Here is a 16738-nt window from a genome sequence, read left to right on the forward strand (position 1 = left end):
GTTTACAACTGGTCTGTTTCTTAATGTTTGGCTTTCTCCTCTGTTCAAATTAACTTTGAAGTAACATCCAGATGTTAAAAATGAATCACTTGCTGCTTGCCAGCATATTAACTTAAAATGTGTTTCTCATTGAACTCTTCTGAGAATGTCTCACTTTCTGTTCTAGTTCAATGATGAGAAGAAACTGATGAGCTCTCACCAAAATCTGCAAGACATTACAGAGGATCAGCTTAGCTTGGCATCTATCCACTACATGCGGTCCCACTACCAAGAAGCTATTGATATCTACAAATGCATTCTTCTTGAAAATCGGTGGGCATTTCTACTCTAAACCTTACTTTGCTGTCTCTGATATTGTTGTAATTGAATTACAATTCTGATGATCAATCTGGTGAGCCCTGCTTTTGATCACTGATTTCTGCTTCACCTGTTACCCTTTGTAAGAAGTGACTCAGCTCTTAGTGGTTGTGTAGAAAGCTCTTTGCATTTCTTTAAGTATTATGTTTTTTCTATCATACTCTACTTCTTAGTTCATAATTTAAAAAGGAACAAAATGAATTCTTAAGCCGCTGGAAAAACAGTTTGATAAAATAGAAATTGCAACCCCATAATACGTAGCTGTCTTTTGGCACTGTCTCCTCTTGAGTGCTTCAGAGAAAGCTGAGTGTCCTTCATAATGTACATATGTAATTTAATGCTCAGGAAAGAGTTCTTGAAATTCTAAATCTGTAGAAGCAATCATGCAAAGCTAAGCGAGTAAGCTTTGTAACAATTATCTTTTTACTTACTGCTACCACAAAGATCCGTCTTATTTCTGTGCCCAGTTCTTCTGTTTTATAGCTTGCAGTAGCCTGTTTTGTTTTCTAAAAAAAAAAAAAATTGTATTTCTAAGATAATAAGATCTGTTGAAATGTTTTCAAAGTTTTCAGTGCATTTAAATGTTTTCACACGCGTTGCACAGAAAATCTATTCTGCCAGGACAAAAGTTCTTATTTTCAGTGGATTTCCTTAGCATAAATTACCACATTTTTAAAGATTTGCAAACCAACGATTTTGTCAGTAATTTTGTTGGAATAGCTGCCATTGAAAAAAACTTGTTCATGTCTGTTAATGAATCTGTGCAACTTATATCACAAACCAGAGATATAAAGATACCTAACAAGTAATTAGAAATCCCAAATTTGATGTGTTTGTTGAAGATATAGGGCTTCATCACTGATTTTAATATTCTGTAATATAACTATCTGGTGGATTGAAATATTATCTTAAATGCTCTTTTCTTCCATTCTGTAGGGAGTACTTGGCTCTGAATGTGTATGTGGCTTTATGCTATTATAAACTGGATTACTATGATGTATCACAAGAAGTGCTAGCTGTTTATCTTCAGCAAGTTCCTGACAGCACCATTGCTCTGAACCTCAAGGCTTGTAACCATTTCCGACTATACAATGGAAAGGCTGCTGAGGTATCTATTTGACAGCCCTTCAGTTTGCTTTCATTTTAGTTCAAGACATCCCTTAGGCATTTCTTTTCCTTGTTATCTTTCTTAGCCAGTTAATCATGTAGATAATGGCCTAGTATCACATCATTGTGTCCTCTTAGGAGTTTAACCTACTTCAGTTACTCTAGTATTAAGCCATCTGTACACATGGGTGCACGCACAGTGGTTTTACTGTTTTCCTGGTCCACTTTTGACCTTTGTCTGTAGATTATTCTGTTTGTAAAAATCATCATATAAAAGTGGGAAGGCACAACCCTTCCAGTGACCCAGCACTGGTGGAGATGTTTCTGTCAATTTTGGGACAAATATGAACCTCCGTTAATGTCTGTGTGCTTTTTTGTGTGTTATTATTAAACTTTTTGAATATATTTAATTCCAGGCAGAACTCAAGAACTTGACGGACAGTGCCTCATCATCTTTTGAGTTTGGGAAGGAGCTCATTAAACATAATCTGGTAAGTAATGTGCTTCTTGAGTTTCATGGGGTCTGCAGTCGTTTGTAGAGCTTTTTTTTGAAGACTTATGAAAGGGAATATTTTGGGATCTGCAAACATCTGAATCTCGGCTGCCCTGTAAGTCCCATTCCAGAAAACTGGCCTGTATAATCAATGTACCATCAAGTTTGTTGCTGTTGTTTTTTTTTTTTTACCCTGGCATTTTCTCTGACAGTTTGAGACTGTATCACGAAAATAATAATGTGGTTGCTTTTACACAAAAGGCATATCAAAATAATTCATAGCCTGTAAGAATACCCTAGCAAGATATTCTGTAAAGACTAGTCAACTAGGGTAGTATAGAAGCAAGCCAGAATGCATGACCTTGAACTGTCAACTCAATGTTGTCTACAATTGACTACGATGTCAGTGGAATTAAGATAACTCAGGAAAATGGTCTTTATCAAAACAGTACTTGACAAGCAGTGCATGGGGAAAAAGATTCCGACACTAGCCAAAGTATTTATGTATTGTGCAGTAGAAGAGTCACTGAGTACCTGTTAATGCTCCCTACAGTCGTATTACTTTGCTGAACAATTGTCAGTAGCTATTATTTATCAGGCAGTCGTTGATCACAAAACTTAACAGTGATTTCAGACTGGACTTTATAAGTTAAAATTCTTTATTTTGAATGTTGTTCTTTTTGCCAGGAGTCTATTGAGTCAGTATATTAGGTATTTATTTTTTTTTCTGGAGGAACTGTCATGTAACACTGAAGTATAAAGCATTGAATCCTTTATAGATCTAATTGCATTCTAAACAGTTGTATAATATTTATCCTATTTTTTTCTCAAATGCATAATCATAAGGAAACTAATTTTGTACTTGTTCTCACTTTTATTCTGGGCCATATTCTTTAAAACGTTTGGTATGTAATGTGTCACAGCTTTGAGCTGCTAAAGTCTGAGATCAGTCAATCTCTGCTGATGAATTATGTACTTAATGTTCTTTAGAATAAAGATTGTCATACATATAATTTTATTGTTATATTAAAGCAGGAATTACACTAAAGACAGTAGTGTTGACCTCTTCTAACTGTTAACATAGGAATTAAAGAGATCATAAGGAAGATTATAATATACAGTTATCAATATGCTGCTTTTATTTGCAGGTGGTGTTCCGAGGAGGAGAAGGGGCTTTGCAGGTGCTGCCTCCTCTGGTTGATGTTATTCCTGAGGCAAGACTGAATCTTGTGATTTACTATCTCCGGCAAGGTAAATATGCCTTCCTCTGGCTCTTTCATAGCTTCAGGGATGATTTTTATTTATCTGCTCTCAACTGATTACTCCCGAAAATGCTTTTTATTTTGCAGCAGCGTATAATATACTTCCTTTTCAGTATCTCTGAGAAATAGTGGTGTAAACAAATTCCCATAGCTTTTAGAGAAGGGCTGTAATTGTATGCCTTCAAATAAATCTATTTTCACAGAGAATTGGAGGTTCTTGGGTTTGTAGAGATAGCTAAACTGGTGAGATAGGAATTGGCTGTGACAATATTATAGGGACTGTGTCAAAAGTCCTTGCTAAAGTCAAGCGTGTGCTACTATTTCCTTATCCATACAAGCAGGCATCCATTGGGTCAGTCGGTATGCTGTGACATTGGTAACTCTGCATTTGCTGCTCCTAGCAAACATTGTGTCCACTATTATTGTAATCAATATTATTGAAAGCTACATGAGTATTGTTATCAATTACATTATTATTAACAACATTATTGAAGAAGAAATGTTTCAGATTGATCTCTGCTTATACAGAAGCAAAGCAAATCTGCATCACTTAAAAAACAGTCCATTTACTCATTTGCTGCCAAATTTGCAATAATTTCAGTCAGGTTCCATTCTTTGTTATTCAAATAACATGCATACTGACAAAGGAGTGCTATAGAGTTAGGACAAAAGTGTGCTTATGCTGTGTCTTCATTTAAAAATCTGCATAGTGCAGCAGCATCAGTTAAGAATGCTTCCAGTGACTCAAGCCATCTCTCTGAAACTTACAAGGTTTCTGATAAAGGCATGCTTTGAAGTGGAGAGACTGAAGCACAAATGTGCTTCCCATTTTCTTCTGTTTAAGGTAGTGAGCTTTAGGGTATTGGGCCAGGAATTCCAATCTTAATTTCCTATATTTATTAGGGAACTTCTTCAGAGCCCGAAGAGCAGAATTCTGTGTTGATGGTCCACACTGATAAGAAAGCAGGACTGCTGTAGTTTCTTTTTCTCCTCATGCCCTGCTGACAAACTTGAATGACGATCTTGTCTCTTGCTTTGTGCCAACACTGTTGAGCTAAGCTAGTCAAAGAAAAAAAACCAAAAAACTATTTCTAGTTTTTTTATAAAAAGTGATTACTTTTGTACAGTATGTACTGGCTTATTATGTGGCTGCTCTAGGGAATGGGTAGAAAAGCAGAGTTGTTGGTCAGGGATGAGTTGGAGCTTGAAATCTCCAATGCATATTGCCTTAAGTCACCCTGGAGTACTGTCACTGTGCTGTCTGGATGGTAGTACTGTCCAAAAGGAAGCTTTGTTTGATAAGGTTTATTCTTATAGGCAGCTGGTATAATGCTGTATTAACAACATTTTGTCACTTCAAAGGGCATCTTCATTAGGTTTAGGATATTTTCAGTTACTATTTCTCAAGAAGATCCAAAGTTGCCTATTGAATCCAAACTTTATATTTAAACTTCTATGCTAGTTGTGTTTTTGCTTGTTAGAAGTAGGATCAGGTAAGAGGTGCTGGACAGATTTTGAAATATTGATAAGAAAAAATGAAGTTTCTCTTCAGAAACATCTTACCTTATCCTGGATATGGAGTAAATAAATACGAAAAGAGATACAACAAGAAAGTAATGGATTTATTATCTTGACCTTGTACTGTTGGAAAGTCAGCCACTAGATTACGAACAAGGGACCGAGTCATCTCTACTAGGAAAACTGTAGTAATAAAGAAGCTATTACTCACACTATGTTTGTTATTCGAGTTCTAGAAAACCATCACCATTGTGATATAAATTCACAGTGATTTATAGACACCTTTCTCTTCCTGTCTAAATGCTTTATTTCTTCATCTGTGACTATAGGGGAATGTTGTAGAGAATGAGTGATTTGTTCTAATACAGCATGCCATGATTTGTCATGCATTCTAACATCTGGTATTTCAGATGATGTGCAGGAGGCTTATAACCTGATTAAAGACTTGGAACCTACAGCTCCACAGGTAATTGGAAAATGATGTCATGGTACATAGACAGGTTATAAATTAGTATGAATTCTGCCACATACAAAACTGGTATCCTGCAGATAGCTTGCTCCATTTCCACTCTTAAAACTCTCATGTTTTATCCTTTTATCAATGATAGATTTAGCAGTCATCCACAAAATATTATATGTACATACATGAGTACCTAGCATGTTTAGTACTATACTGCCCAGGGTCGATTGAAAATGCAACTCTTTGTGCAGATTTGATTCTAGGGAGCGGACCATTACTGTATAGATAAAAGCTTTCTTCCAACTGCAGCAGCTTGTCACTTCTCCCTCGGTGGTGGTTATTACCATCCCTCAAGATCTGCTAGCTCAGGCACTCATGTGGTTTGTCCTGAAGCCATCTCAATAAAAATGAGCTAGATTAGATTCAATGTGTTAAATAATAGGTCTGTTCTAATCCCATCTCACTTTGTCTGCCATGAGTGAAAACTGCAATATCCCTTGACTGCTACTGTCATTTTCTTTTGTGGCTGTTCCAGCATCTCTAGTCTCTGATTTATTCCTCTTTGCAGTTTAGTTTCCAAAGATCACATAACTGGGCATGAAAGAGACCTTTCATGAGTGTGTGTGAGGGATGGATGGAGGGAGGGGGGGAACATTAAAAACAGATCTGGTAATTCTGTGCTGAGGAGTGCCTCCTGCTGTTTCTTTTTGCTTTTTATTTCTTGCATTTTTCAGTATACTTAATACTTAAGCAGCTATATATGCCCTCCTTAAACAGTTTTATACTAGTATTGCTTCTTTGGCCCCTATTTTCTCCCTGCATTTTCCCCATATACAAGCTTAGTATGTATACCATGATGTCACCCACTTATACATTTTAAATTGAGAATCTTTATGGATTTTTTCTCCATTTTCTTACCCACACTCGGAAGGAACTCCTCATTAAGACTGCAAAACTATAGTTCTGTAGTTCACCTATAGTTCTTACAAAATTTCTTCTTTGTCATGGAGTCTATAGGATTTAATTTTGCATCTGTAAGAGTTGATGTACTGAAATGATTACTTAGCATTCTGGCTATTACTGTCAGATTGCTTCCTTACATTTTGTTCATCTGCGTACAGTCTTTTTTTCCCCTCCTTTCCTGTGTTTATATCTGAGGGATCTATCCAAGTTTGTCAGGAGAACCTACTACAGCACATTTATAGCTAGAACGCTGAATCATAAGATTTAAACAAGATAAATGAATCTGTTGCATGCTAAGAAAATTTTGCTCAGTGGAGAATAGAACTGCCTTTGGTAGAGATTACTCTGTTCCAGTTCCTAGTATCAGTAGAATAGCGTGAGCACAAATCTCTTGACATTTTTACCCTGATGAGAAACACTGCCTTTTGGAGCATGGATGGTGGTGGTGATGGTTAACCAGTGTGTGTACTAGAAGTTGGATCTTTGCATTAATAGAACAATATTGCACTTTTAGCCAGATGGTGGTACTATGTTATGGTATAACTTCTGGTGCATAATCTTTGAATATTAAGTCTTATCAGAAAACACTCTACCTCTTTGCAGCCCAAATATTTAGCAGAAGTGACTAGCTAACAAGTAGTATAGATTTTTTGGGGGTGACTTGGTGATGCTGTACTGAAACACTTGCTCTGGTAATAACCAGCTATCAGTTAAACTGGTTTGGGATAGAGTTAACTTTAGAAAGAAAAATATATGTGAGTACACTGTTCTGTCTCCTGAAATCTTCACGTTGCCTTTTTTGATCCTCTTTACTCTTTTTTTTCCAGGAGTATATCCTCAAAGGAGTAGTAAATGCAGCTCTTGGACAAGAAATGGATTCGGTGAGTTAAATCCATGAGGTTCTCCAGCTTCTTCAACAGTAGGATATGAACAGATCTGTAGGGACTGGAACGGAGTGAAAGTCATCTCGCATTTACATTGCAGGTTCTCTGAGTCTCTTCATATTACTCCATACAATTCTTAGTCTATAATGAATAAACTGCAAGTTTCTGTTACTAGTCCTGAAAATAAATCAAGCTAAATCTGACTTCCCTGTCATGCTTTCAAATTCTGTTTGCTTTTACAGTATTCCAGTGTATCTAGACCTATACAGTGGCATAGTTTATCTTTTCTGGTTTTACTTCAACCCCAGTTTGCCTGCATGTTGTTCTTCATTTCTCCCATCTGTTCCTCAAAAACATTTTCAGTTTGTATTGTAACAACTTATGCTGAATTTTTTTTTCCTCTCCTAGAGAGATCATCTGAAAATTGCTCAGCAGTTCTTCCAGTTGGTGGGTGAATCAGCCAGTGAATGTGGTACGTTTGAAACGCTCTTTCTCTATTATGTAATCCCTCTTATGATAGTATATGTTTGTATTTCATATCCTCATCTAAATGCTGACCATTAGCTTGACTAGTGCTAGGCATTTTGTTGCTATCATATGAAAGTTTAATTTATGGTTAAAAAAAAAATTAGAAGTTTAAATTAGAAGGCTCAATTTATTCCAAAACTTTGGCCAGAATTCAACGGGAAAAGAGGCTATACTTCAAACTGCCAGTCTTCACTTAGAGATTCAGCTTGTCTTATATTCATAATCCTCTTGGTAGAAACAGGACAGCAACATAACTAAATGTGTTGCTGAAACCTTTGTCACTTTTAAAAAATCTCATGGAAAAAAAAGCTGACAGAAAAGAGCACATAGTTCAGAGTAATTCCTCCTTTCAATGCAAAATAGTGTGGGTTTTGTATCCTCAAATGAAGGCTGCATGGAGGACAACAAACTGTAAGAGTTCAGCTAAGATAGCAGAAAGCATACACATGAAAATCAAATATGTGGGTTTTTTTAACAAATATTAGATGTTTTTAAAATGGATGAGTAAAGTGGAATGCCTTTTCTTAGAAGAGGTTGTAAACCTAAAATCATTTTTTAAACACGATAGGAAGAAGGTAATATACAGCATATTGTTCACACTTAATTTGCAGCAGGGCATTACAAAGTAGATGATGCCAGTGAATAAATGTTTCTAAGCAATACAGAAACCTTGTCCAAAATAAAGTAAATGTGTTTTCTTTATCAGTGAGTATCACAAACCTGTTTATGCTCAGATAATATGAAATGCATAGTACTGACCAGAGTAGATGGCAGCAGTGGCTGGCATATTAAAGAGGTTAGAGATTTTATATAGCTAGATAATTAAATAATAGTTCAAATTTTATTCTGCCCATGCTAGCCTGGTAAATGACATAGCATGAAACAGAAGAAAAATTTGGAATGACAACTTTTCTTCTTTCTTAGAAAGAGAGCACACAAGTGAACAGGTGATTCCTGACCAATACAGAGATTATTACATAGAACTTGATTTGAAATATTATGATCAAAATTCAATTCTGTTATAGTAATCTGAGTATAATCAAATTCAGAATCCATTTGCTAACAAAAACCTCAAGTATTTCTCCAGTACTAAATTTCAAGAAGAAAAGCTATATAACATTTCACTACAACTTTTCTGTTTCAAATGAGAAGTAGCAGTGAAAAGGATAAAACAAACCTGATAAGAACACTTGAAAGAACCTTTTTTCTTCCTAAATAAAGGGTTCATATTCATAATTAATTAGCTGTAGGAGACAAACAAAGACATGACTAGGTTTGCCAGTGGTAAAAATTACTCATAGCAGGAGCCTCCACAATGATGAAAGCTGTGGGAGAATAAATGAAGCTGGGTAGTAATATGCAAATTAAATTTAGCTTTGATAAATACTAAGTATTACTTATTGGGGATAAGAGCTTTACCTATGTTTTCAACATTGTAAGAAGCGCTAGAAAAACTGAAGAGACTCTTAGGAACTGATGAGGAAAGAGAGAACAAAATAGAAGTAATTACTGTGTAATTGTACACAGTTGTAGTTCCATTTCTTGAATATTGTCTGCAATTCTGATTCTTATATTTCCAATCAGTATGGTAGAACAAGAAAGTATACATAAGCCCAACAAGGATAAAAGAAAGGGGACAGATTGTTGAACAAGGAGAGAGAAAATAAGAGGGTACAGAGCCCGAAAAAGTGATGTCTGAGTTTATTATGCTCATGATACAGAACATTGTACATCCATAGCAAAGATGTATAGATACATGTACTCTGCCATTCAAAGCCTAAAGAACATTGAAATAAATCAGCAGCAAGATAGTTAAATTAAAAAGCACAAATTGCTTTTTCACATAAGACAACTTCTTAGATATTGAATCTTGCAAGAACTAAAAGGTATGAAGAACATCGTAAAAGAAAAGTACATCAGCTATTGCAAAATTTTCGGTTGCAGTTAAGAAGTCTGTCAGATCAGATTGTTGGAAGTTGGGAAAAGCTTCAAAGGAAGTAGCACTGTTTACCATATCATATATTGTATGTGAAATCAGAATATATTCTTTCTATAGCCATATATTCCTACTACACAAGCTTCTGAACAAGACAGACTTTGGAATCCATCCAATATGATCATTTTTATGATCTTATGTTACTTAGCATATTAACCATTACGTTGTATATTTTGCTCATTTTTAATATGCTGCCTTTGTCTAGCTGCATTTTGAAATGGAGAACAGAATTCTCACCTGTTTGTACACTTGGGCTTCTAGCCAGCCAGGCTATTCAAGCATGTAAGTCACGCTTCAGTGCTTCCCACTGCCAATCTAGCAAAGAGTTAGAACCACCAGATAGTCTGTTTGAGATCTTTATCAAGTTACTTAACTGGTTTGCAGACTACAAAGGAAAAGAAGGTTGTGCTGATTACAGTGAGGAAATCCTGTGCTTCTTCTTTTCTTGGAATTGGAACTGCAAGGCTCTCGACGTTTTGCTTGGGTTATCAAAAAATGAATGTACTGAAGCAAAGATTTGTGGTGAGGCAGGGGTTGGCCTTTTCTCCCATGTAGCTAGCAGTAGGACTAGAGGGAATGGCCTGAAGTTGCACAGTTGCGCCAGGGGGGATTCAAGACAGGAAACACTAATTCTCCAAAAGAGTGGTCATGCACAAGAATGGGCTACCCAGAGAGGTGGTGGAGACAACAACCCTGGAGATGTTCAAGGAACATTTAGATGTTGTACTGAGGAACATGGTTTAGTGGAAAATTGGTGATAGGTGGACAGTTGGGCTGGATGATCTTAGAGGTCTTTTCCAACCTTGGCAATTTTATGATTCTATGTGAAATATTTTCTCAAAACAACTTCCTGTGTTTCTGACTTGCTCTCGTTTCATGACTAGATGAAGAGAAAAGCAGTAAGAAGTTAGTTTATGAAGAATACAGTATTGTGTATTTGCAAGGTCATTTGAAGTCAGCAATTGAATCTGTTATTTTTAATTACGTTTGTGACACAAAGGTTTGAGAAACAGAGCAAGCAGAGTCCTTTTCAGTGTGAGATAAAATTCTTAGATTTATGAGAAGTTATGTAATACAAGAGGAGTGGGGACATCCAAAAGCAAAAAATCAGGAAGCACTTAAAGCATAGCAGTCAGTACTCGACTGTTAGATAGAATAAATGACACCCAGAACAGCAGCTCTATTTTACTATTTAATAAAGAATTTGTAATCCTGAGTGACTCTTGAAATAGAATTGCCATAATGAAAGGGGATATAACTAGATTTTTGCAGGTAATTCTCATTCTGTAAGTGATCTAATTGCAGTGTCTCAGCTTGATAGAAAACAGAACCAAGATCGTATTTCTGAGATAATTTAAGGAGAAAAATGTGAGAGAGGAATATTAGTGAAAGTAAGTGAGCATTAAAATTTCCATTAAATACAGTGTTTGTGGTGCTGAACATAAGTCTTACCAACTACCATATTTATACTGCCGACACAATGGAGAACAGCACCCCATTTGTTTTCTGTGGTCCTCTTATGACCAAGGCAGGCACCTCTGCTGTTAAGTGGAAAGAAGGAAGTATTTCTTCTGGGCTTGGTGTAGTCTTTTACTTATTTGGGCTTCGTTTGGTTGTTTTTTTTTTCAGTACAAGTATATGGGGGATAGCGTGCTGGGATAATAGAATTTCTTGCCACAGTGTGGATATGAGACTAGATACTAACACTTAGACATCACCCATATAGGGGAAAAAAAATGCATGGTTCTATTAACTCCTTCTTAGTGGGAAATATATTCGCAGTTTTAAGTCTTTCAATGTTCATTTGCATTTTCTTGGACTTTATTTAAATTACTGAGAATTTGAGCCTTAAAAATTGAGTGTGACAGGAAAAAGTGGATTCTTGAGGTACTTTCATTCTCATTACAAATAAAAAAAAAAAAAGTAGAGAGACGCTGAGGAAAAAGTGTTTCTCTTACTGTTCTTTCCAGGCATGTATTTATCACAGTATGTATGCCTGCACGTGAAAAAGGGCTGATAAGTTTACAGGCCAGTTTCTGCTCCCAGATGAACACTGTTTAAGTAACTAAATGATTTCCTTAAATTGGAGAACTGAAACATGTTGTTCAGCCATTGATAGGATTACCGTTTCTTCATGGAAATGACAAGACATCCAAGCCCAGTATCTCCTCATGCAACAAGATAAAAAATAAGAATATTTTGCTTTCCTTTACAATACATTTTGAGATCTTCTATAATGCTTTCTAGCAATAGTTAGTACCTTTCCTCAGAAAGCAAAATTTACAGTGGAATTCTAGTGGAATGCTGTGTTTAGTGCTGTGGTGCAGTCAAAGTATTGTTCTTCAGGTACAATTTTCTAGTGTGGATGGATTGATGATAACTAACCTAAAAGAGCAATTACTTCAGGGCTGTTGGTAATCTTAGGATTTTAGTTTCTGTCACTTCACCAACCACTACAGAACAGCATGCTCTCTAACGACCTTGGAATATTGCCTTCGTGGCAGCTACTTGGATCCATCCATCTCTGAACACTCTCTACTGGCTGAGTAGAGAGGAAAAAAATTTTTTTGAGGAAAAAAAAATTGTCCTAGTAAGTTCTTGAAAAAAGATCCCACTGGCACTCACTTGCACTTATCTGCCTAACTTATTTATGACATTATCACTTGTGAGCAATGTAATAACCCAACTGCATGAAAAATAACGTTCATGCTGTATTTTAACTTATACATATATTGAAACTTTTTGGTAATGTTCTTGGTGTCTGAAGTTTGCTCTCTTACTGAAACTAAAATCAGAATATATAGAGTGCTTTGTCTGGGATAACTGAAGAGTGTAATTCTAAAGCAAAAGAGTATGAGGTCAGAATAACAAACTCAGACCTTGTATCAAATATTGTTTCCTAAAAGTAAGAATAATTCATGGTAAAATAACGCTGCATAGATTTTGTCATGGAAAACGTCCTGTTACTTTAGCAATTTATTTCTGTAGAATGTGCTGTTGAATACAATCTTGTGATAGTTATTGTATGCTGTAGAGAAAGTTGACAAGATGATCTAATAGCTTTTCTAACCTCCAGTGTACTCCTTTGCCTGAAAAGGCAAGTTACGTTATTTTTAGAAGTTAGTTGCTTTCATAGCTGCCAGCAATCTTGGCAGTGACCTCCATTACCACATAATTTTTAAATTCTACTAATCCGTGTTTCTCTTTTGAATTTTAGATACCATTCCAGGGAGACAGTGCATGGCCTCCTGCTTCTTTCTTCTTAGACAGTTTGCTAATGTCCTGATTTACCTCAACTCAGTCAAGGTTAGTATTACTGTGTAGCATTGGTAGTACTATAATACATAGAATCACTGCCTATGGAATTATGCTGTACTGTGTGAGACAGAAGAAGATACAGAAACATAATAGAAACACAGGGAACAACAGTGCTACATAGTTGGTCAATACAGGAAATGGATCCAAATGTATGGGAGCAGTTCGTAAGGTAGCATTGTGCAGCATGGTGGACATGGTGGTCTCAACCTGCAATTTAATCAGTATCAGACTTTCTGGTGGCATCACAAGAGAAGAGAAAGATAGCTAAAGAAAGACAACTAATTTGTAGCAGTGTGGAACTAAAAAACAAATGTTTGTTTAAATATTTATCAAATGAGTGATGGAGATTTTTGTCACTAGTTAAGAACTGGGAAAACAACTATGATGAGCGTGAGTGTGTAAGGAAGATAAGACAAGAAGAATCGTGGAAGTAATAACTTAAATTTTAAAGAGAAAGCAGTCACTGATGGGTTAAGATAGGGCAGTATTACCAAAACAGAAAGCTAAGAGTGCTATTTTTACAGAAGCAATCTGAGTGGTATCCTATAGGTAGTATTGCATTTTTCAAAGTGAGAGGAGTTTACAGTTACCAAAATGCAATGCTGTCATATCTCTTGCATTCAATGGATTGAAATGACTGTAACTTACAGTTATTTACTTGTAAATCAGATGTGAGGATCCAGAGATACGTTGTAGTCTGATCACAGAATCATCATAGAATCATAGAATGGCCTGGGTTGAAAAGGACCACAGTGATCATCTAGTTTCAACCCCCTGCTCTGTGCAGGGTCACCAACCAGCAGACCAGGCTGCCCAGAGCCACATCCAGCCTGGCCTTGAATGCCTCCAGGGATGGGGCATCCACAACCTCCTTGGGCATCCTGTTCCAGTGCGTCTGTGTGAAAAACTTCCTCCTAATATCTAACCTAGACCTCCCCTGTCTCATTTAAAAGCATTCCCTCTTGTCCTATCACAATTCATTCTTGTAAACACCCGTTCTCCTTCCTGTTTATATGTTCCCTTCAAGTATTGGAAGGCCACAATGAGATCTCCTCAGATTCCAATCTTGTTCCAGTGATTGTATACAAGAGTAGTAAGAAATCTGTATTTGATAAGAAGAGGAATGAGAATCTGAAAAGAAACAATGTGGGAGATGCACTAGATGGGAAGAGAGCTATGATGTTCTAAGGGAGGGGAGACATAAGGAATATACATGTGGTTGTAATCATGCCAAAGCATGGATGAAGTATGACAGAAGTGTAATGTTTTTAAACTATATCAGGGGAGAGGTCAATGATGAAATCCCAAGTGGCTGTAGCAACTGGAATGGTTCCACTATAGTGGGATGAAAAGATACCTATTACCCTAAACTGAAGTGTGTATTTAACTGAAGAAAAGGAGCAGTAGAAACTACCAGTGAGATTTGTTTTGCTTAACTTAGGCGATCTAAGAGTTAGACTTCCAGTTAAAACTGATCGTCTTGTGTCAGCATATAGCCAATATGGACATATGACAACTTTAAGAGGAGAATTCATCTCGTGTATTTCTTACAGTTATCTTAAATGGAATGAGTCACCACAAAGATATGCACAGCTCTTTAACAACTAGTTCTAACCTGGAAAGGCCAAAGTTAAATGAGATTAATCATCACTGTCAATGTATATGGGAAAGCTTAGAAAAAAGAGAGTATACTAGCATCTGGGGAGGCAAAAGGAGTAATCATTAATATTGGAAGTAAAGCGTGGTTAGCATTTGTAAAGGAAAGTGTCAGAAGTGAGCAAGACACTAAACAGAAATTAAGAGGGTGAAAGTGGGCAATAGGGTGATGAATAGATAGGACATAGTCATGAGATAAGAGAACTACTAAACTGAGGGGATTTGGTGAGACAATTCTGGTTGTGAGGGTATAAAGGAAAATGGTGTAGAAAAGGTTGGAAAGAAAGTCTGAAGGGGAAAAAAAGAACAGAACATTCAGTGTTTTTGGTTTGTTTTTTGTTTTAAATTAGCTGTTCTACTGAAAGTATGAACACTACTGTTACATGTTATATGTAAGTGGATCTTTGTTTGCAACTGAACTTTTCCATTCGTAATAGTAGTTTGCCAGAATCAATCATCAAGAAGAAGAGTGTACAGCAGTGTATTCCACATACAGCAAACAGTGTTGTATATGCCTATTTTTAACCATATACCTGTTTTGATACATTTTTAGGCAAAGATGACCTTTCTTAGCATTCCCTCAGTTTTCACGGTTGTAAAGTGAATGTGTTATAAGAGTTAAACAAAATATTAAGCTAAGTAAAGAAAGGTCAATAGAAAAACAATTGATGCATTTCATTGCATAGTGGTATATGGTTTACTCTTATTTGAAATATTTGAAATATGGGACCCTCCCTTCTGCAATACAGAAAGAAAAGTAATTCAGGGAATTCTTAGAAATTGAAATTCTGTCTTAAGAGATTTAGAAGATAGGTATTATTTGCTATAGAAAGGTAAGAAACTAAAATTAGTCATAATGAAGATTGGTAAGAAACCAAAGTGATACAAAATGAAGATTAGAATAAACCAGGTAGATTTGAAACCTATATTTCATTTGTATTGAAAACAATATATGGCTTGCTGGAATTACAGTAAAATCACAACATCTTTTCTAAGCAAATTAATTTTGTCCCTTAAAGCACATGGTTTATCAAACTTATTGTCATGGTTCATCCTTGAGTTGCAAGTTTTTGGAAGGTTTTATAGATTGTATCAAAATGATCAAGGCTAGTAAAAAATGTATCATTAAATTCTTGGAAGGGTTTATAGATACTGGCTCTCTGAGACATATGGTGCTGATAAAAAGCAAGGACTAAGGACAGATGTCTTCGCCTACTATTGCTTTCCTTGCATGGTCCATTTGAGGGTAGATGATACTCATCAATTCTAGCAGAATCTAATCACTGGTCAGATTTAGTTAGGCCATGGGAATGCAAGTAGTTCTTCTTGTACCATTTTACAGAGCAGGATTAGGTGGCTTTTCCGTCACCTTTGTGTTTTCTCATTGACAGAAATAAACTTCAGTACAATCTCTGCAATTCTTTATGTAGAGCACTCTCTGAAGACATGTTTGCACCATAGTTATAGGACATACCACCTTCATCTATGATTGATTAAAAAACCTTAAGGCATAAGAATGTCTCAAAGGACACTTATTATAAATGTATGACCAGCTGCTCTGGGAATGACATAGCACTGAAGATCATCTGAGAAGACAAGATAATTCAAGCTCAGCTGAGTTCTGGCCACAACGAATGCTTCATTGTTCAACTGAGTATCTGAGCGTCTCTCTGAAATAAATGTCACTCAGAGAGAGCACAGTTTAATGCAAAGACTGAAGGCCAGTAAGAAGACCACAAAAGAGTGAAGTCCAGTGACTGAAAAAACCACACATAGCTGCCCTGAATATCTTGCAATACGGGTCCATTTCTACTAGTCTTGTTTTTGCAGCAGTTCTGGTCTCTGGCATTAATACAGCCAGGATAGAATGACAGTTTTTGAGTTTGGTTGCTGACAGAGCTTCTTTTCAGTTTTAATTCAAAAATACAATGGAGGGTATTTGAACAGAAGGAGCTATTCATGCAGTAAAATCAGCATCTTGCTTACCAGTTTTGCTTAACCTGAGACTTGTGCTGATTCACACAAAACTATCATTGAGGAAGAATACAGTAAAGTGTTGTAATTCTCATTTGGTAAAACTAGTTAATTCACCCTAAGGTACTGAAACGTTTGCACAACTTAGTTTGAGATTCCCCCATTTGGTTCATTCTCGTGCTTTCACATAGCTTGCTGTATTTGCCAGCTTCTTTGGACTTT

The 16738-nt window shown here is 36.3% G+C and overlaps 1 protein-coding gene across 3 annotated transcripts in view; it reads left to right on the forward strand.

Annotated features, from left to right (window-relative positions):
• Positions 1 to 16738, forward strand: part of IFT56 (intraflagellar transport 56) — a 44094-nt gene that overhangs the window by 16168 nt on the left and 11188 nt on the right. For all 3 annotated transcript variants that reach the window (XM_085225174.1, XM_085225184.1, XM_019614400.3), the window contains 8 exons: positions 167 to 312; positions 1294 to 1465; positions 1881 to 1955; positions 3106 to 3208; positions 5148 to 5203; positions 6988 to 7041; positions 7453 to 7516; positions 12786 to 12874. In XM_085225174.1, coding sequence (XP_085081300.1) covers positions 167 to 312; positions 1294 to 1465; positions 1881 to 1955; positions 3106 to 3208; positions 5148 to 5203; positions 6988 to 7041; positions 7453 to 7516; positions 12786 to 12874 — 759 coding nt within the window. The remainder of the gene's footprint in view (positions 1 to 166; positions 313 to 1293; positions 1466 to 1880; positions 1956 to 3105; positions 3209 to 5147; positions 5204 to 6987; positions 7042 to 7452; positions 7517 to 12785; positions 12875 to 16738) is intronic.

This window comes from Meleagris gallopavo, chromosome 1, assembly GCF_905368555.1.
Source record: "Meleagris gallopavo chromosome 1, MGAL_WU_HG_1.1, whole genome shotgun sequence".
Classification (NCBI taxonomy): domain Eukaryota; kingdom Metazoa; phylum Chordata; class Aves; order Galliformes; family Phasianidae; genus Meleagris; species Meleagris gallopavo.